General features: G+C 40.5%; 1 protein-coding gene across 2 annotated transcripts in view; it reads right to left on the bottom strand.

Annotated features, from left to right (window-relative positions):
• LOC113163030 (neural cell adhesion molecule 2) overlaps window positions 1-22,600 on the bottom strand; it is a 278,200-nt gene that overhangs the window by 215,350 nt on the left and 40,250 nt on the right. For both annotated transcript variants that reach the window (XM_026361330.1, XM_026361331.1), the window contains exon 3: window positions 12,043-12,316. In XM_026361330.1, coding sequence (XP_026217115.1) covers window positions 12,043-12,316 — 274 coding nt within the window. The remainder of the gene's footprint in view (window positions 1-12,042; window positions 12,317-22,600) is intronic.

Below are 22,600 nucleotides of genomic sequence, written 5' to 3'. Positions count from 1 at the left end.
GCAAAAACCTGTATATTAAAGCACACGATTTTCTCACCGACTTGAGCAATAATAGACTGTTCCTTTACTATTGCTGGGATTTCTTGACAGCGCAGGTGGAAGCAGCAGAGAGCGGTGATCAGTATTCATAAAGCTAGCAGATAGTCATCCTCGGAAGAAGGAAGACCAAAGTGAAAGAGAAAAGCAAACTTCTTTGCTACAGTCTGAGGCAATACATCAATAGAGCCAGCCTGCAGTGTGGTGAAAATTGTTACGCTGTACTGTCTCTGGCAAACAACACAAAGCATCACACACTGAAATGTCCCTTTTTTCTTCATACGTCACACAACTGCTTATGCGTGTGCTCAGGTGATTTTCACATGCATAAAACCCACATTAAAAAGATCATTTCAAGTGAGAGCCCTGAAAGAGAAATAGTCTCTTAACCTTGACCGTACAAACTGTAGATTCCCTTCAGTCATGTCATTATTGTTCACACTTAATAAAAATAGTAGCTGTTGAAATAATCCACCTTAAAGCGACCCTTTAATATTAAAAGTGCTTTAGGGATGCTCCTTTCTATTTAAGTTACATTTTTTGGTGTCAGGCACACAGAATTCAAGACAGTGTAGAAGAATCATAGTGTGAAGAAGCAACTTCTCCACTGAAAGTAAAAGTGATTAAGAACAATACAATGCAAAATGTGTTTTAGGTGATGGACTTTTTTAAAGCATTTGGACTTAAACTAAATGCTAATATTAATATGCTAACACGGTCTCAGTTCTGATAGTAACATAGTGGTTCAAAACAAGTGTAGACTTTACAACATTCACAATAATATAATTATATGTTAACTTGTGCTCATTAACAAAAAGTACATTTGAGACTGTAACTTAATTAATAATAATTCCTTAAATCAGTTTTCTTATGCATACACATAAAGACAATATACCCTTGTACTGATTTGAATCTTTGTTTATTGTGTAATTAAACTTCCAGCACTGGAACAGATTTTCGTAATGATTACGCATCTTTCTGAAGATCATAAGATCATTAAACACATCAAGCACTGAAATTTCTTAAAACCAATATTGTGCAACTGTGACACAAATATCAGGTTATTCTCTAGACATAGTTCTAGTTAGTTAGCAAATATTATACACCCATTTTTTTTTATTAAGTAGACTTTGTGAGAAAATATGAATCACTACTGTATGCTTTGTGTCCAGTGAGTTGAGTGATTAGTCGTCGTGTTAATCCTTGCTCTAAGGCACGCTGTTGTGAGGGTTCGTTGCTGTGTCTAATCTTGGGCATTGCAAAGATAATGATAAGAGTAAAGCAGGCCTCAGGGGTGCACCACTCTCCACGTTTGTCACTAAGAATTTCACGCTGTTGTCAAATGAGTGTTTAATAGTTTTTATGAGGAAAAGAAAATGCTGAAATGTGAGACTGTGCTTGAAATGTACAGGGCCATAAATCAGGGCAAGTGAGATTAAACTAAACTCTTTTGCCACATTTTTAATTTATAAGTTCATTTTCATCTAAAGGTTTCTCTGGATTACTTTATGGAACCTAACAGTATTTCAGGAATGCTCTGCTAAACACGGTGTTGTTAACCGACAACCTTGGAAAATAAACTGGTAACAAGGTCCAAAACCTGGGAAGGAGACAATAGGTTGTGAAAACTGAACCAGGATGAGCATGGCGAAAAGCATTTCTCAGGAGTTTCAATAAGGGAGGTGCAAAGTTGTTGGAGCAGTGGGCAGAGTGTTACAATCACACAGGTTATTTGGGGACTCTTGGGGAAGCGGAGGGGGACCTCGGTGAACTCCTCATTTCTGTGGGGCTTTATGTAGCGTGACGGTTCCAAATGAAACTCCCTGATCAGCGCTCTATTAATTTGTGGCTCAGGCCACCTCCTTGGGGAGAGAACTGCCACAGCCAGTACTGCATTCCCTTTGCAGCTTCCAGCAAAGCTTCTTGTTGCTTATTGACTGAGGAGCTGCATTGCAATGTTTCTCTGGCTGCGGTTTTGCCTCAAGTGCTGAGATGATCTATCATTTCTTAGGTCGCCTACTCCAGACTCAACAGGATGGATGAAAAGCAGCGTGAAATAAAAGTAATCTCAGTTCTTGGAGCCATATACAGGGTTTAGCTAGCTGGAATTCACTTCACTACAACATGGCACGCTCTGAGGAATCTAATCTGCTTGTGTTACTAAGTTCTAGACGTCCTGTTAAAGAATAACCTCAATAACATTGATTTCAAGCTATTAAGATAGTAGTGGTGGAGTTCCATGTGCAGCAGGAACAAACTACCTCAAAACCAAACGTTTGAATTATGAGTTTTTGACACTATGTGATGCAAAATTATATTTGTTAACACATATATAAATATGAAAACTGCCACCATTTACAATCCGTATTTTTCTAAATGCTGTGTTTGTATTTTGGTTGCTATGGTACTATTTATCAACAACAACCTGTTGGCAAAAAAAAAAAAAAGCATATGTGGGATCACAAGGCGTTCTTAAGACTTGAGCCCTGAAGCACACACATTCACATGAAAAGAAGGCCAACCCTGGACCTTTTCCCACAAATCTGTCTTGTCTGCTTCTTCCAGCATCAGTTTTTATTTTTAAACTACTTTTAAACATGAACAAACAACATGTATGTGGCTCAGTTAGAGAAACAGTTATTTGTAGTTTTACCTGTTTAACTGTTTGTTTTGTGCAGGAAGAAAGTAACTAGATCCTTGTGTTCTGCCTTTCTGTAAAAATTCCAAAGTAACACTGGAAAATAAATATGAGTTTTTGTAGATAGGACAATGAAGGTTATCCAAAAATATCCTCAGCCATGTGCCTCATGTGGGGCCCACGGATTTCAAAGGCAAAAAAGGACTGGGACCGACACGTGAGCAAACGTTTTTCACCTGGAGATTCAGCTCGTCAGGAAGCACGCCACCTGATATAAGTTTAGATAAGGCAAGTTGTTTCATTACTGAAAAATTCTCTGTATTCTCATGGAGGCACACGTCCTTGGATACTCTTCATATGGTGGGTGGGAAGAGTGCCTACATTGGGAATAGGCCAACTAGGAATTATGGAAGTTGTGTAGAAATACAAAGTAATTAAAACACACCTACAGTTTGCTTGGTGTGCCTTATGAGTGCTTGCAAGGTGATCATTATGTGTCTGAGATGATACCACGCTTGATAGAACAACCACAAAAAAGCTAGACATTAAAAATTCCTGACCGCTGTAGTGCAGACGAGAGTAAAGTAACATAAAATCCATACGTGTTAATAACTATATTGAGCAGCAGAACAACAAACATCATTAGCTTCCCAAGCAAATAACACTGGACATCAGTGCTGCTTGAAAAGCTTCCCACGTAGGGGAGAACAGGATATCTTTCCCCTACAGACACTGCTGTTGCGCCTAGTGTGGGAGGACCACGAAACAGAGTGAGCGCACGAGGACGAGGAAGAAACGAAAAGGAAAAAAGTGGAAGAGAGAGGAGTCAAAAAGGAAGAGATAGAAACAAAAATAAGCTTGCCCACGTTGCATTCGGAGATTCTGTTTGAACATTTTCTAGCACAGAGACCCAATCAGTAGAGCAGAGACTGTTTGGTCTCACTGGGAGCGATTCTACTGCAGCCCGACCACATCTCAAGTGTCCTCTTCCTCCCCCCACTCGTCTTTCTCTCTCATCTATCACTCACTTTCTCTTATCTGCTCCTCATCAACCACTGCCTCGCAGAACCAAGGATGTTGGCCACCAGGCAGGAAATCTGAGGAGACTGATCCCTTTTTAGGATGGTCTCTACATCATTTCCTAGAATAACAAATCCCACAAGGACACTGGACAACCTGAAATCATCTTAATGCTGGGAAGCAGGAGAAGAGGGGGGGTGGGGGTTAAACCAGGATAGTTCTTCAATGTTACAGTCACCGGCTACAAGACCATTGTGAGGTGTGATTGGCAGCCGGGGCGATCTCCTTGGGTGGGTCAGCAACTGGACCACACTCTATTCACTTGAGAGTCCATCAATCACAATTTGCCTAAATTAACCAGCAGGAATGACAAGCCAAGGGCCCACTGTCTGAACGGATGGATGGATGAATGGAAACGAGGAAATATGATGGATACAATACAATACAATAGAGCGGAAGATAATTTAATACTGTAAGCCCAAAGGGAAACTCAGATTGCACAGCGGTTGAGTAGCAGCCAAGAGAGAGACTGGTTCACAACATTCAGTTAACTACCACAGTATGAGTTTCATTTAGTTCCTGAGAGCTGATTTAATCTATTGATTGTTGCTATGTTTTTATCTAAGCTAAACCATTTTGCCCTGGTAGCCTACGGGTATAAGGTGCTGACCATGCAAATGTTAGTTTGAGTATGGCAATTATTTTACAGGCGTTCGTTGAGTGCTCTACATTTATTGGCAACCAGACAAACACAATCTGCTGAGGAAGCTCTTGAGAATTTTCAATTTTGACTTTTAGCCTAACACTGACAAGATATAAGTACTGGAAGAATGAAAATTTAAACATCTACAAGCCCGTGACAGAAGATCTTGAAATCTGATCAAAAGTTGTAGAACTGAGATTAAACAGGTAAAATTATACCTACGTTTCAGTCATTGCTTTAATTAATGGTTTTCTACACCGCTCTTATCTTAACCATTAAAAAATAGACTCAACTGTAAACACAAGCAACTACACTAACTTAAAACTACAGGTAAAAAAATGAGGGAACAAAATGATGACACTCAAACTTGATTCTGAAACTTGACGGTACACAAATTTCAATCAACACCCAATGACTACTGAATGTCAATAACAAGCCATTCCAAGTTTCCAAGAAACCAAGACTTTCTTTAGTTGCTTTTCACAAGGTTTGATGTTTCCACCTAACTTCAAAACGCTCTGCCAGTAGTGTCCACTATCCAACAAAGCCACAATTAGCCCCTCTTTCAATCACTGCGATGGACCACACAGACATTCACCAGCATCTGTTGGCTTCGCTAACTAATGCTCAATCAAAGCAAGGTCCACATCCTGCAGGAAGAAGTTTAAAAATGCTGTTCGGTTGCTGTCAGTGGACGACTCTTTTTCATTATTGTCCTATCTGTGTCTCAACATTAGCACATTCGGCTGCCCGTTAACCTGTCATCCAGCCACCAATTCCTGTCATTCGTCTGTGTCCATCTTAGTCCCAGAAGAGTACTAATGCACTACAGCATCAGTCCTCTTCTATGAAAAACTCCAATGATGACTCATAAAGGGGTTTTTTATTATTTCTTCCAGTGCATCTGCTGTGCTGCCTCTTCACAATGTCAGTGCCAATTCACTACCCATGTCAATTTATTTGTCCAATTTTGGGAAAGTTCTTGTTTCTCTTTTGCTTTAAGGCAACTTCTGTTACATTTTTAAAGAGCCACACCCAAGTTTGTGTACAATTAGTCCATGTTCTACAAACTACTGTATATGTATGATGTTGTATGTACAGAACTACAACATGAAAAAATACTGGTTAAGTCTAGTACCAGCTACAGAAAACAAGTGCAAAGAAAACAACCAAGCAGACTCCAATTTAATGTAAAGTTCTCTTTTACAGCCACCAGAGAACAGTATCAGGAAAATAAAAAGAAATCAACTAACTTCTTTGTTTGGACAAATCAGAAAGTCAAACTACTTTTACAAGTCAAACTCTGCAGTAGTTTCCAAAGCCTCCAGTCACACTTCAGTGGCAAGTCTGCAGATGCAGATTCACACACAAAGTCCATCAGTGTTTCATAACAACGCCAGTGTCAGTGTCAGACACAATCTGCATCTACAGCAATGATGCAAGCAAAGTCCCAGCAGGGAGAAGGATGAGGTGGTTGAGTTTGCAGGACTTTAACAAATAAGTCCAGCGAGGGACGTTGTGCGCTGAAGCAGTTATTTCATGCTTTCACTGTGTTAAATTTTTCTTTACACTTAACCATTTTCACATTTTTGGTGCCTAACCCAGTTGTCTTTGTGCCTAAATTCAACCAAATTTTGTTTTTGACAAAAACTGTAACTGAGTTTTTATGTCTGTTGTCAAAACCACAGGTCAGACCATCCTTCCCATGGTGTCAAACAGCGCCCCTACCAGGGCGGCAAAATAATGGTGCCAAAGGAGACCTGTAGAATAGGTACAAGAGATGGAAAAACTATTACTACCTATGAATAAAAACATTGGGAATGAACAGTAATTGCTAATAGTTATTTTTGCAACAGCTCAAATATGCTAATCAACGAATATTTCACACTTAACTATACAGCAGCTCAATTATTTTCTGTAACATCTCACAGTTGTCTCCATCTTTCAGCAAGTTCACACATGAATGCCGCCAGTGTTGATCAAACTGTCTGACAGTATAGCCTTCATGCAAGTTTATACGTTAATCCAACAAATCTGATACCACATTTGGCAACCTCTGCCGAATACATATATAGACACTCACTGGCCACTTTATAGGTACGACTGAACAATCTAATGCAATTCAAACTGGTCACCAAATTGTATGTAGATAACTAAATAGGGGACCAAATCATTGGAGACACCTCTTAAAATCACACCCTCCAGTACAACTCCACCGCCCACTATAACCTCAATAATATAAATATAGTAGAATCATCAGCTGTAGTCAGGTTTTGTTTTGTTTTAAAATAGGAAAAAGAGTCAAACGAGTGACATCAGTCCCACTACGTCAGTGTTCTCCTCAAGTCTTTTTTGCCAACTGGACCAAGTCTACGGCTTCTCACTACTGTAAGCAGACAGCATGTTACTATTTAATTATGCTAATGTAAGTATTATGTAATAGAAAACTTTTGCAATTTATATTTCACATATGATTTCCGTTGGCTCACTGTGAAGCATACCCCAAGGCTTCAGTCTAGTTATTAAAATGGTCTAAGTGGGTCACTCGACATGCACAGCTCAAACTGGAGTGGTTCTGAAGCTCTTCTGCCATTTCTCTGTCCCTCTGTTCTTCACTTAATCATGTCTGTCAGTGCCCAAACCCAAAAGTAAGGCCCAGACCAACAGAGCTGAGGCCCATCAGGGAATGTGCTTTGGAGGAGTAGACTGAGAAGTGTGTGAACGTGTCTCTCGGTGAATGCATAAGGTACAGATATGAAGTGAGCAACTGGAGAGGCAGAGGAAGACCATGCAACCACTTTTCTTCATCCATCAGTCTGCCAGTGAGCCCACTCATTCTGTTGTCATTCTGGCGTCCTGGCTCTGCCTATTAGCCTGCTAGTTAGACTGGCATTTAGACTGGCAGGACACACATATGCAGGAGCCAAAGGGTCTCCTGCTTGGCTAGCACCAAACTGATGTAAAACAGTAGACAAACCCACAGGAGCACACAGCAACATGCAGCAGCTGCCTCCTCCAATCACGTCACTCTGGCCTAATTTGATTCCATCTCGACAGGATTCAATTACATTTTATTAATTTTGGCACAGTGCGACTCCATAGAGTTTGATTCAATCTCTGGCAATGCAATTTAACCAGATGCAATCAGATTCACTTGAATTGAATGAATTTTTAAACATAATCTCTTCCTCTGACTGTATAAATCTTCTTGTTGTTCACTCCATTCTTCCCAATTTTGCCTTTCTGGGATTCAGGATGTATAATATAATGAACACCACCAAACTCTTTCTACAGAACGACCGTGACTGCTAAGTGTGTCTATATTTTCTTGGCTTCTGGTTTTGGAGACACTCCCTGAGGAGAACATTAGTTCACTTCCATGATAATAATGGGTAATTTGAGTGAAAATAGAGGTTGGCAGAGGGCATTATTGAACATGCTGCTTTTTTTGCTCCATGAATAGCAAATAACTGAAGGTTTTTAGAAAAATGCCAACGTTCACCTGCTGCAGAAACACAATCTCCCCTCTCGGAATCGATGCTACAGCACAAGTTACTTAAAAGCCAAAATGTGACATTACAAGACAATACGTCTTCAGAAAGGTATACACCTTTTCCAAACAGGTTTCTTAATCCCTGTTTTTAATCCTGTTAACTGAGCTGTGAGCTGATGACTGCACAGCTTGTGTTAAGAGCCTTCCCAGCTACCCTTGAGCAAAACGGTTCATTTAATTTAAGAAAAACTGTCCTTACTTATTTTTTCCAATTCAAGTAATTATGTACACGGCAGAGCTGTGTAACAAAGGACCCCTGGGCATCAACATGTAGAACTTTGTGGCCATTTTGTGTCTCTTTAAAATCACTTATGTGTTTCTGTGTGTCTCTTTGTGGTCATTCTCTGTGTCTTTGTGGCTCTTTTGTGCTTCTTTTTCGTTATTCTGTAGTTGTGTATGTATTGTTCCGCATTTCTTTGTATTATTTTTGCATCTGTTTATATGATATGTGTCTTCTTGTAACCATTTTGTGGTTGTTTAAGCCTCTTTGTGGTTGTTTCAGGAATCTCTCTGGTCACTTTGTGGCTGTTTTGCATCTCACTGTGATTTTGTCTCTTTGTGATCATTTGGCAAGTTGTAGTCTAGAAGCCGTTCCATGCATGCTTATGTACAGATGATAAGGTTATTTAAGGTTATTCTCTGTCGAACCCAAGTATTTGAGCAAAGTTTCAGTCACACAGCTTACTCTTTAAAAATGTAATAGTTCCACAGTCTTTAAGTTTGAAATAGACTGGAACATATGCAGGTAGGAGTCTAAAAAAGATGGCAATGTCATATCTAAAACGACTGCTCATTTTCTTTCAGTCTTATTTCTGCCATTTCTTTCTCGGCAAGCTGACAACAACCCCTGAAGCACAGATGCAGGGCAGCGCTCTTTTCATGTATCCAGGTGTTAAGAATATTACAGTTTCCTCCTGTCTTATATGCAGTGTACCAATTCAATGCTGAGGCCTAAACTTGGCGGATTGAGTGTTAAAGGGCACACATGAGAAATCAAAAGCTTGCAGGCAAATAAATAGCATATCCATAACACCGAGATTGCCCTTTGTACAATTCAGGGGCCTGCTGACTCTAGTCGTTCCTTAAATTGATTTCTCATATGCGGCTGCCTCGAGGGGCCATTTCCATTTTCATATATACACCGGCTCTCTATATGTGTGCTCTCTGTCCTAGTCTATTAATCAAATAATGCAATCAATTTCACCTTGCAGGACCAAGACACAGGCCATTTCTTTTGTGAACAGCTTTGCACGTCTTTAATAGGAGTTTGTGACCGGTGTTGCTTTGTTGGGAGAATTGTTCCAGTATCAAGTCATGATCATGGCAGGAAATGCAGGAGGACTGAATTTTTGGCGGAAACATTTGGGGGATCAAGCCACCTCATAAATATTCATTTATAAAGGTAGTGTACTCTTCTAATATCAGTATGTGTGTGTCACTGATGTGAGGCATTTACCAGAAGTACAGGATATACTGTAAGCAAACCTCAGAAAACATGCCTAAGCTCAGGCTCAGGGTGCAATGAGAGGCACTTAAGCACTAGGGCATAAATCTTTTAAACCCTGAGCCACTGACATTTCCCCCCAGAGATACAGAAAATATCTTAATTATGCCACTTAACATCACATCAGCGGGTCCTGGGTGAGCCCAAGCAAGCATATAATTCATTGTACTAAGCATCAGTAAAAGCCAAATACATAAACCTTCAAGGAGGCATACTCCAGTGCAGGCTCGACGTTGAGCTGGGACTTCAAAAGCAAATGTTTTCCTTTAGGACCCGGAGGGGGTAGAACAGAGGATATCTGCAGAGTTAGCATGGTGGCTCCTCGTCAGGGCACCTCGCTGATTCCCGTCAGAAAATCAAGCTGTCCTCATGAATTGGTGAAAGCGAGTAAAACCTTTTTTCTGACTCTAGTCCTTTCATTGATGGGCTAGCGTCTGCTCCAAGGCCCCACAGCGATAAAAGACACAGTGGAATGAGCATCCCTCAGGCTCGAGTACAAACCTTCAACTCAGAACTACCTTTATCATTCACATTACAGCAGGTTCTCTGCATTATCTAATAGGTCAATTTGTGTGGACTTTCCTATCATGAGAAGCCTGATAAGAATGGAAATTGGTTGGTAGGCTGATGTAATACAACTGCAACAAAGAGAAAGTAGCAAAGTAATGAACAGACCAGTAACACTCGCCTATATCTCATTTTACCTTATTGGGATGAAATGTAATAAATGGAAATACAGTACTCCTTCCTCTATCATTATAGCAGCAGTTACTAATCTACTACTAACAGTCTATTGATTCAAATAGTGGACATGTGAACTGCCAATACACGGCAAAGCTTATAAAATGTTGTGGATAATGAAACTCTCTGTGTCTGTGTCCTGAGGCGTGTTATATATATTCAGGGAGGCTTCACAAACCACCATAACAAAACCACTCTAAACAACTTGCCAAACCAAATACCGGAGAACAATCTAAATGACCTGCCACTGTCTTTAGGACAAGTGTTAAATGTATAAAACAGTAATGTCACAGGCTGCTGTTAAAATTCATATTTTTGCACCGTCTCGAACTGGAGTTATCTGTGGAATATTTAAGTATAGTAAAAGTTTATCTTTGATTCTCCATTTTTGCTTAGGGAACGTTTGAACCCTTCTTAAGGACCCCCCTTTGAGACCCATTACCCTGAAGGACTCCAGCAAAGCAGTCTAAATGAATGAGATGCAACACGCTTTTACGACCAGTGGCTTATGGCTTCACTCTTGGCACCACTTTGCAGCGCTCTACCCCCACCTGCCGTCGTGCGCCAGGAACCCAGTGTGACCACACTGCAAATGTGTCCATGTACCAACTGCTTCTTCTTGGTTTATAGTCTACAGACCTTTTGTTTTCTTTTAAGTAGTGGAACATTTTCGCCATGGGGATACGATAACCCGTCTAATGCTCGATGCAAATTAACTTGTTGAAATATGTGTGGAAGACACGAGCCTGCGTTAGATGCATTTAAACTGGTACGAGAAGGAATGAGATAATCTCATCCTGAAGAAAAATCTGCTCAAGAAACGGATCTACAGTGAGGACGTGGAGCACAGGACGCGGTGACGCGGCGTCGCGCTCCACTGACCAGGACACATTAAGAAACACACACACACACACACACACACACACACACACACACAGGCCAATGGCGACCGAATAAACACTTTCAGCTGCTGCTTTTCAGCAGTGGCTCAGGTAACATCTTCATTTTACTCGCGGGCGCGCGCAGAGACAATCATGGTCCCTCCACATCAGGTGCGCCACGGACACGAAACCCAATTAGCGGCTGACGGTGCGGTGTCACTGTGCTGTCACACATGCAGCTCGTATTTTCAAACTTTCCAAATCATGTCAGACTCTGTAAACGCAGCATCGGCTCGATTTTAACATGATCAGCCTGCGCAAAAGTCGCAGACACTGAAGGAAGATGTTGCACCGTGCAGTCTTCAGTCTACTCCGCTTCACTAGTGTACAGTATACAGCGAGGCAGACTGGACCGTGAGTGGGTGAAAACAGACGCAGCACTGTGCACACATGAGTCACATTACGGAATCATGCCTCCATGTATGATGCCAGCTTAAGTTGTGTGCCATCGATTTTTCGGACTAAACCAGGTGAGACGGAGCTCTGTGCCAATAAGAGCCACACACCAACACAACGCAGCAGCCTGAAGGCTGCTCTTAAAGATTAAAACAACTCAAGAGGCATGTTGTACGAGGAAAGGTAACATTTCTCTTCTGGGGAGTACAGAGTGAACATCTCAACAGCTCACCCACCCAAAAACAGGACCCCATCATAATCCCCCTTTTCACTAAGAAAGCATTCTGAGCCCCGAAGACGTGCCTCAACTACCAAACAACGTCCAGTTAAACAATCCACCCCTCTCTCTCTCTCTCTCTCCCTCTCTCTCTCTCACTTCAGCTCTTCCTCTATCTCTCTCTTCCTCAGCTCCCCCTCTGCCTGCTGCAGATCACGATGGCAAATGCACTCAACTTGTCCACAAAGTCACCAAAGCTCGATGGTTTCACGCACCCACGCACGCACTCCTACCTTGGCTGCCGCAGACCAGCACCCCGAGGAGATGGACGAGTTTGAGCATCGTTCTCATGCTGCCGGACGCTGCGTTCAGCTGCTGTAAAAAACGACAAGGGCGACACACACGCTCGGCTCCGTTCATCTGCTGTCTCGAGCTGCGCTGGCGACTGATCTGCTTCAGCTCCTTCCTTCCCTTCCTTCCTATACGCGCGCTCCCGCTCGCCGCTCGTTCACCGTGCCTGCTCTGCGCTGAGGACCCCCCCAGCATCACTTGTCTCCAACCTCGCCGCTGGTGGAAAGCAGACAAGAAGAAAAATCAGCCCAACATGTTCATGTTTTACTCCACTGGTTGTTTAAAACCTGCTGTAAAGTTAGAACAGACACTTTAAGACAAATAGATTTAGACACAGGATCCAGGATTCAACAGACTGAGCAGGAGTGTGTCCACAGATTCTGGTGGCCCTCTTTAATATTTCAGGAGCTCTTCTAGATGTGGGCCCCTGGTATCACCTTATGTCAGTAATCCAGACCAAAAAAAAAAAAACAGAGAGAGAAAAGTGTCCCCCTGTGAATAATAAACACACACAACTAAATGAACACAGTTACATTATTATTCTTACACTAAACTCCAGTGGAGTCCACGAAACTCTCTGAACCGCACAAACTCGACAAGACTTGAGCTGTGGTTAAACGGTTACTCGTGACTGACGAGGTGAAGTTAACTCATCTGTCAGCTCCAGTGGTGTTTTCATCACCACTGTACACGATTCATTCAGTTCAGTCACTGAGGAGTCAGCTGACTCGTGAACAGTCAGCGTGAAGCTTTGTGCAGCTGTATGTTGCATTTTAGTGTCTTTAAGCGTTGTTGACAGGTTCATTTAGCGACATGGTGATAAACATTTGTGATTTGTCGTGAACACCTATTCAACTGAAAACTATACTATTACTTTTTATCACACTACGTCTGATTTTATCAATCAAACCAAAGTAACAAACTAATTATAGCAGTGCAGATATAAGATATTTGTCGTAGTGAGTACTCCAACCAAAGAAAGATCTCTTCCCTCGTGAGACTAAATGATCTGATTAATTAAAACTGACACAACAGTGAAATAGGACTGAAACTGGATATTGAAATGTATTGAGTCCTCAGTGGTGGAGATGTTGTTGCTGAGCTATAAAAAGCCAGATCATCCCCCACATTTAATCATAATCACTCATTGATTTCTGAGGGAACATGTTTGATTGCTTCAATCCATAGCATCCTCTGAGCTTTTCAATTTGGGACAACAACAAGTCATTTTATGGCTGTGACCCACATTGCTGTGCTCCTAACGGACACATGTCAAAAGGGCTTCATGGCTTTAATTCCCCAAAGTCGCCTGACAGACTGATGCAATGAAGGTAACTGTGGCAGATAAGGTAGAGTCCTGACCTGCCTAACAGCCATCTAGAGGTGAGCTGTTGACTCTCGGGATTTTGTTACGGTGCAATTTGTGTCAAACTTTCTAAGTGGAAACTGAGAAGGTGTGAAAATGGAGAGCAATAATCATTTCTCAGTGAGGCCTGGGTCAGAAACAGGTTGGAAGGAACATAACATATAAATGAATTAATATCTACTACAGGGTTTTTGCTGCATTAAGACGTTTCTCCCTTGCTGTAAAATCTTTGAAAAGAAGAAATAAGAGCATTAGAACAAGTCTGATTTCCACATCGGCTCCCAGTGTGATGACTAGTTTCCACATGACATTAAGGGCAAATTTATAGTTTTAATTGTTTTAAGTGGGCGACTCAGTGAGTCATCCAAATAGCAAAGTTCACTTTTTTTTTTTCTTATTCTGTCTGGTAATGTAAAATGTCCACCTGCCCTTTAACAGGACAGTTAAGGTGCAAAAGACCTTGTAATGCAGATTAATCCAAAGCCTGAGCGAAATACTCTTGACATTAACTATTCGGCATTTATAAAATGAGACACTTTAAAGAGTAAAGGGATGTTCAGGGGCTTTGTCTGTTGTGCGTCTTCTATTCTGGTTCATGTGGGTTTCCTTTTTTATTTTCTATAACGCAAATATGTGCAGGGAAAGTCTACTTAAAATCCTGAGTTGGGATTTTTAGTGTTCATTTTGGATATACATAATAGACAGCTGAGGTGGGGCTTGTAAAAATAAATAAAAATTACATTAACATTCGTCTATCAAGACAGAGCATTTCCATTCATCACACTTTCAGACTGGTAGGAGCATATATCAACAAGAAAAAAAATCACATTTGCATCACTCTATTACTTTAAACCGGCACATTTTCCACCAGCTTTAAAATAAATAACATCATAACTGCTGTCAGGGTATGTCCAACTGTGTTTAAAAGAAACAGTCCATTTCACAGAAAACGTGTCACCGGTGTGGACCCGACGCTTCACTGTTGCCAAGTGTTGCATAATACAGCTTTCTTTGTGCAGGGGAAAAAGACTGTTTTGCACCAAGTGGAAGAACTTGTGGCCTGTCTTGAAGTCAGACTGTCAGTGATCGCTCCATCATCACCACTGTCACCAGAGCCCAGCCGGTTGCCGTAGCAACCAAGTTAAATGGCTGTACTGAAGACTGGGCCCAGTGTTGGAGTCATATGCACAGATAAGGCATTGTTTCAGTCTTTGTGAAGCTTAAGCAAGTCCATCCCCACGATGAGGGATGAACACACAAATTGTGGTTTCAAGTTTATTCAAACACACACATATACACACTCGTCCGCCTGAACAAGATTGAAGGGAGTTTGTTTTTTTTTTCCAAAAAGTGACAAACTCTTTGAATCACATCTTTTCTGAATGAATATGCATTACCTCGCTTCTTCACAGTCCCACTACTCAGCACTTTAATATTTCTACAGTTCACCTGAGTATTTCTTGTCCACTACAGTTTAGGGTTGAACAACTTTTTATTGTTTCAGTGAGATGTTAACTTATTATTTTAATGATTTGTTTGAAGCTTTATATTAAAGTTTACATACAGTAATAAATGTTGGCTAGTTTTGACCAGACATGTGATGCACTGTGTTATAGTTCTACAGTGATTTGTCTGCATATCATATATTTTTCTTTAGATACTCAACTAAAGAAATGGTATGTATATACAAGATAAAATAAAATAAATTCTATATTTCCCTTTGGGATTTGGCACAGAGTACTGACCTGGAACACAGCACGCTTTGTTTCAGTCCTTCAAAATGTAATATCATTTTCCTCCATACTACAGATCTTATTAATGAAAAGAGTATATTTTTATGTATTGTTCTGAAAGTGAGGACTGAGGTGGTGGATGTTGCACGTCAAAGCATCAGCTCCCTTGACAATATATTGCACTATGTATTGCAACACAGTGTAGAAGGGAGCTACACACCTTGATGAACAGTTATGCACATCATTGCCTCAAATGTCTGTCTGACGTCAAAAGAAAACATTTGGTGAAATTGAGGCAGCAAAAACAAGTTACAAAAATGCGTGCCTCAGCAATGTCTCAAACACACTTTATATTCAACACAAGAAAAGCGGGATTATTATGATTAATGTGGCGCGTGAGCATGTTTTTTCAGCAAATGACACAGAGCAGAGCCAGTGGAACAGTGTTGATTCAGAAAAATCACACATGGTGTGTGTAGAGTAAAGGAACCAAAGTGATGTGGAATTAGATAAATTGAATGTTGTTGTTGAAGGGACTTCCACCTCAGACTGTCAACCTCAGCATATTTAAGCCTGAACTAAAACAGTAACAAAGTACAAATGAGTAACCTGAATGTGTATCTGCAGTTTTACCCTTTGGAAATGTGTTGTGTGACCTTTCTTTTGGTTATTTCATCTACTCACAAACCAACAAAACAAAAGTATGATTGGGATTCACTTGCAAACAAATCTCTATCCACGTGGGAATTAGCAGTTCAAACAGAGTAAAACAGAATGAAATCCATAGAAACAAGATGAAAATCATAACAATTCAATTAAAACCATGTAAACCTATCTCCTAAAAAGACTTTTTAATGCTATTGCCGCACAGCCGCAGCATACTGTAAAATGAGACCACATTACAGAAGGTTCAGGCTGCCTTAACAAAACACTAGCTTAAGGTCAGGAAAAGCGTGGTTTGGGCTAAATGTAAGGTCAAGTCCCATCTCATGCTTTGAATTACTTGAATTACAGGTTTAATTTTGTGAGTATAGTGTGATATAGTGAGTCTGATGTGAGTTGATCTTAATGGCTAAAAGGCCCATTTAACCTTTAGCGTGTTATTGTCTCGTATGTCATGTGGTCTTGAAAACTACAACACAGTGAGTCAGTCCTGGCTAACAGTGTCCAGGCTGTGATTGAAAAACCCCAGGACAGCCTTCTGACTCAGCACACGGCAGAAAGAGGAATCTCTGAACTCAGTGGTAATAAATATCACAGACAACATTACACATTGTCTGTGTCTTTGTGAAACACATTCACACCTGCTATATGCTGTGTTAAACTACTAATCTGCAAACTATCTGTTTGCCTTGAAGTTGACCGTCTCCTCAATATTTCTGCCGTGCACGCGTAAATCAATTACAAATCCCTTTGCTAATTGTATTTGGACAGGCTGTGAGTGTTGTGTGCGACAAACAGATGCTTGTGGGAAGCGCTGGTGGTGGCTTTTTCTGTTGCTATGCGACTACTGCAAAATTAGTTTGAAGCAAAGTGCTTTTTGGTTAAAGTTCAAATCTTCTTTCTAAAATCGTGTTAAACTCAAAAGAGCAGTTTAAAGGCATCGAGGAAGACTTCGTATTTTACACATCACATTTCATCAGTTAGATTTAGGTTTTCAAAACTTGACACTTGTGTTTTTTTAAATAAACCAACAAACCACACTTCTCTCAGAGTGTAAAACAAAAACTATCCTTCAAAAATTCAACACTTTATGTCATATTCATTTTACATCATTTCAAATACAACCGCGACTTAATGAGTTTAGCTTGATAGAAAAAGTCACATTAACACATCACATCACGTCACAATAACTTGTTATTTTTGCAATTTCGTTGTACTGTTGTACCAAGTGTGACTGTACAATGACAATAAAGCTTTATCTTATCTTATCTTATTTTGAGTTTGAGTGGAAAGAAAAAATGCACCACTGGGAGATAAACTGTATTAATAACAGCAACGCAATCAATCAACCAATCTAAAAAGAGCAGTGCAGTATTTGCTTGTGTAAGGCTATCTGTTCTAGCATCAATGTACAATTTCCCAATAGAGACCAAAAGTCTCACACGTGCAAGCTATTTTATTTAGATGGCACCAGATTCCTATCCAGTTAGCTAGAATAGCTCATTGAAAAGCTACTTCCTCTGTTTACATTTCAATTTAACAGAAAGACAAGTATTGGACAAGCGCTGAAGTTTATTTGATAAACTTTTAAAATGTGCTGCTTGGCTTGATGTGTTATTTTGCTGCAATTCTGATTTTGCAAATGAGGTAGTGCAACAGAGGTAGCAAGAGCTCTGTTAGCATGACCCATAGTCCGAGCAGTCATAATTATAAGGATAAATCCCAGGACAAGAAATAGCAGAATGTTTTTTTTTCTTTTTTATGTTAAAGCTTCTACACATTGCTTACATTATTATCCCATCACAAATCAAAAATTTAATATAAGGCTTCAATGTAAACATTTAGTTTGACACAAGATGTTCCCTATTTTCTGTGTGTAGACAATTTTGTATGAAACAAATTCAGGACTGTAGTCTCCCCAAAAACGTTTTGCTGTTTCTAAATGTAGTCTGACCTTAAGTTCAAACTCTTAAAATTGTGACTGTGTTTAGCTGACAGCCGTCCTAAATTTCACTACTCATCTTATTTTTGTTTTTAAAGCTAAAGTCATACTGTGAGTTGGTACGATAACCAGTAAAAGTTGTAGTTGGAGCATGATGATGATAACGCTTAACCTGTCTGTGTATTTGTAATCAAAGAGAGTGACACAATCACAAGATATTTGGCACTTTAATGGAGCATCCAATGTGTGCATTTATTATTCATTTTGTCAAGCGGGGACTTTAAGTACTTATTAGTCTTTGAAAAGTACAAGACAGGTGTCAAAGGATGAAAATCTCAAACTGAAGGAAAGCCTTTCATTCTTACTTTATTAGACAGTTCTATTAGACAGCAAAGGCAAGATGATTTGCAGCTTAAGTCAAAGGCATCACTTAAACCCATCAAACATCCATTAAACATCGTTTTTTAATCTCATTCCATTGATCCGAAATGCTACAGATCAACAACTGTATCACAGCTATTAAATTAAAAGGGTTTCTACTGGATTATACCTGACAGGTCATATGCTGAAAAGAAATTTGAAATATACTTTACTTGCAGGACAAAAGATAAAAAGTAATCCTGCTCAGTTTCTAAAGATCAGAACAGACAACTTGAGGCGAATCACTGTCAGACTGAAATATTGTCTGTTTGTTAATTAAATGCTCTAAAACACAGCATCTGACAGGATTGTGTTCTCGTGTCTTGCAATGATGGCTGCTATTCTGATGCACCCGCCTTCAGGTTCAGCCCAAGAGCAGCAAAGCATTTGTTTATACTTCAGGAAAACTGTAGAGACGTGACACACTGCCAGAGTATACTTTACTAGGACTACAAGTAATATTAAAGTACAAAATGTATTTTTTAGGTGTACACTGCAAACTTTGTTCTGGCTCCATTAGTTTTACAGTTTGTCAGTTGTCATGTTCACACAGGAGCTGTAAAAATAGCTGGTTTACACAGTTTATGGGGTCATCCTGTCATTTATTTATCTATTATTACTTATAACATACAAAATCTAACCTTTTCAACCTGGATGTATCCGTCTTATATTATTTACACTGGTGTCAAGAGTCACTGCAGTAGCCAGCAGACGCAAATGTTTTAGCAAATAAAAAGCCAGAAAATGTCTTCAGTTATTAACTTTTATGAAAACTGTGTTTGTGAGGAAACATTTACAACTTTGATAAGCAGGAGGGAAATTTGTGTAATTGTGCAGGATGAGGTGACTTTTATCTGTTAAATGAAAGTTTTACTATAAAATGAAATTATTCATTTCATAGGGACTTTTGTGATTCAAATTAATGTTAGTTCAATTCAAAGTCAGAAAAAGTTGTCAACCATGTGTCTAAACCGCCATCACTTTCACAGATAAATCTAAAAACACATTAAATATTAACTATTTGGACTCAGCACATGCACAGGGCTGTTCCTGAACATCCCTGACACAGCAGCGAGTGTGTGGGCCGGAGTGCAGCTGGGAAAGGTTAGGTGAGATTGTGAAAGGGAGTCTTGAAGAAAGTAATCCCCCAGCGGCACGCCAGGCGAGCCTCTCGGTGGTCAGAGGCTTTCGTCAGCTCGCTCATTAAAACCCCACTATCTCGTCTTCTCTCTGCTTCAAATTGCCTTCCCAGCCTCATACTGCGCTGGGGCCAGAGGGTCAACAGATTATCTTCTTAATCCCGTTAATCCGTCCTCACATCAGTCCGGGATGATTCTCACTATAATTGTATTCGCTGCCGCCTCAATTAGAAAGAAGCAAGGGTCTGAGGAAATGAGGTGGAATGAGACGTCATGATGGATCATCGTGTTTGTGGGCTGCGTGTGCGTGGTGCATGCACACACAGGGGACGAACCAAAGTTCAAGGCTGTGGAAAGTGGTCAAGTCTGGATGAAACAACCGTGGGCGACACACAACTGTAGATCAGTGAGGTGCAAAGACAACAGCCTCACCGCTCCATGCTCCTGTCATCAATGGTGGCTGAAGCTGAAAGCATGGTTTAGGGAACAAACCACTAGACACATGGACATGGACAAAAGATGAATTGAAAGATACAAAACTACTTGCATCCATGCGTGCATATGTGCACAGACATGGTGGAGTGTGTAAATAATAGGAGTTCACAGTGCATGAGCATCTGTGCGCTTCTTTCCGCTCATCCTATTATCCCTGTCAGTGTGATGAGTTAAAGGTTAACCACTCCTAATGGGTGGACATTATGTTAATTAGTCGATCTATTAGCATCCTGTCAGATTAGGCTCAGCCGACACGATGTGAGGTCATAGGGCGAGAGGCTCAGAAAACCACGAGGGGTTTTAGCCTCTTGAGAACTTTTCATTCCTTATGGCTGCACACTGTGTAGCAAGCTGGAAGGGATGTTATAGGTGATGGCCGGAAACTAAAGACACTAAAGAATGTGGTTCACCAGACTGAAGAGGCTCCTAAAGGTTTTTATTTTACCTGCAGGTAAGTTTTTGTTTGGATTAAACCAGAGGGAAATGTATTCTGTTTTGCATTTGCTTTATCTGATTGCACTTTGTCTTATTAGAAGCAAAACTGTGAATTTAAAAGAAAAGATCCTTCACCAGTAGATTGCTTATTGGGCTGAGTCTCTGTAACACAGTCCCAGTAATTAAGGATTATGGAGTCATCAATTCTTCGATCCATTGCAGCCTCAGGAAAGTACCTTGGTACCTTATTGCCTCCTGGTGACCCCAAGTCAGATGGGATATATTGTCCCCCTAACATGTTCTGGGCATGCCTTGTGGTCTCCTCCCGCTTGGACAAACTCTACCTCAACTAGTTCTGTTATTTGTAGGTGTTTGAAGGTCACTTGAATACCAATTTAATGCCAACTTATTCCCAAACTGGACAGGGAAATGCACCATTTGCAGGGTGCCAAAGTCTTTGATCTTTAAGGTGCTGACTCGTTTCCCTGCTTTACATTTGGCCGCAAACTACTTCAGTGCAAGGTCACAGGTCAATGAAGACAGTACAAAGACTTCTTCGATTAAGAAGTTGGATGCTCACCACTCCTTGGCTGCACTCTGAGAATTTGTTTCATTTTATTTTTCGGTGGGGACAGCTCTGGCTTACTGAGAACTGTTGGCAAACGTTATGGATTTACCTGTATTTCACTTGCTCCGGTGTTCAGAGAAGTGAAGACCACAGAGAAGAAATAGCTTGATAAGACCAATGGTTCAGACTTTAACTTGCCTTCAATCTTCTTGAGCCAGGCTTTTCAAACGTGAGGAATTGCAGGCTATCAGATGTCAACATCCATCTTTCACCCGAAAACCTGTGTTTTGTGGAACATTGCTGAAGTGGAGATGGAGGATGTGAAGTCCTGTCTAGTACGAATTGTGTGGGTTTGTATTGCATTCTCTCTAACAAACTGCACCCTTCTGAGATCTGTACTGTCAGACCTTTCAGTGTCGTTATTTGTTTTGAATGACCTGTGATGCACAAACAGACCTCACTAAAAGAGTGATTGGTCCACATTGTGGGTCCACAAAATAGTGCAAACATGCTTTATGTGCAGGTACACAAAGGATGTTAGATGTTGTGTTACTGCTAGAAAAGGCAGGAAAATGACAAGAAACTGTTTACCCATACAATACCTGGATTTAAATGCACAACATCTTCAAATGTGTGAGCTGTCTCTGAAGTGATTTTTGCAAGAACTTAATTTTGGGAGAGCCTGCGTGGTTCAATTTGGTCAAAATCGAATTTTCACTGAAAAAGACGCCTGGTGTATTGCTGATGCCTCATCTACAAGCTTAAAAAACTCCTTTTATAAAACCTTTGCAATTTCCAATTTGTCTTTGCTGCTGGATTGTTTACATCCATTTCAGAGCTTAGCATTATACTGTATATTTTATTATATTATCGACTGCACTGACTTCATGATTATATCTGGAGTGCGTGGTGCCCAGGGGCCCCACTTATCCAGGGTGCTCCACTAGAATTAATATGCTACTTGATACTAGCAGGGTTCAGGGCTCTGCTTCAGGTGTACTTTTACTCACTGTCGCTTCCTCCCTCATTCTCTTCGTCACCTTTCTGGATGGCTAGTATTTGTGGTTCCTCTCTACAAAGACCAAATTCCTGTGTGTTATCTGGCATAAACAAACACATATAGGGATAAAATCTGGCAAAGTGTAGCTTCAGAGCCAAGAAAAAGGTGCTGTGAATAAACGGGCCCACATGAAACTGAAGGTATGGTTGTCATCCCTGTGAATGGATTACCCCTTCAATCTTTCTGACCTTCAGTGTCTCCATGTCTGCTAGTGTGAAGTCAAGCTTGGGTGACCTTTGGATTTTTACACAGGACTCCTGGCCCACCGACATAACTCTTATCTTTCTCTGGAGCTGATAATGCCCCCCCCCACTCATCTTGATGTGGAAAAGTCAGCTTTCCTCATATCGCTAGATGCAGTAAGAAAGATTATGACTTGGTCGGTGTGTGAGTGCGTCTGTGTGTTTTAGAGCAGTAACTTGTGTGACGGTGACAAATGGAGCGAAAAGAACATAAAATTGGTTAAATTGCAAGAGTGCAATAATGGTCTTTAATTTTTTCCAAGCTTTTAAATTTTCATCAAGGTGTAATAATGACCTTATCATGGAGGGAAAAAAACACACCAGCAAAAAGCCTTAAATGCAAAATACACATCAAATTGGCCAACAATAACATTCATCATCATGTGTGGCTTGCCATAGCAATGTAATCATGATTAAGGCTGCAATGCAACTACAGT

Source organism: Anabas testudineus, chromosome 2 (assembly GCF_900324465.2).
Source record: "Anabas testudineus chromosome 2, fAnaTes1.2, whole genome shotgun sequence".
Lineage (NCBI taxonomy): Eukaryota > Metazoa > Chordata > Actinopteri > Anabantiformes > Anabantidae > Anabas > Anabas testudineus.
This window is presented reverse-complemented; position numbering and strand designations above follow the sequence as displayed.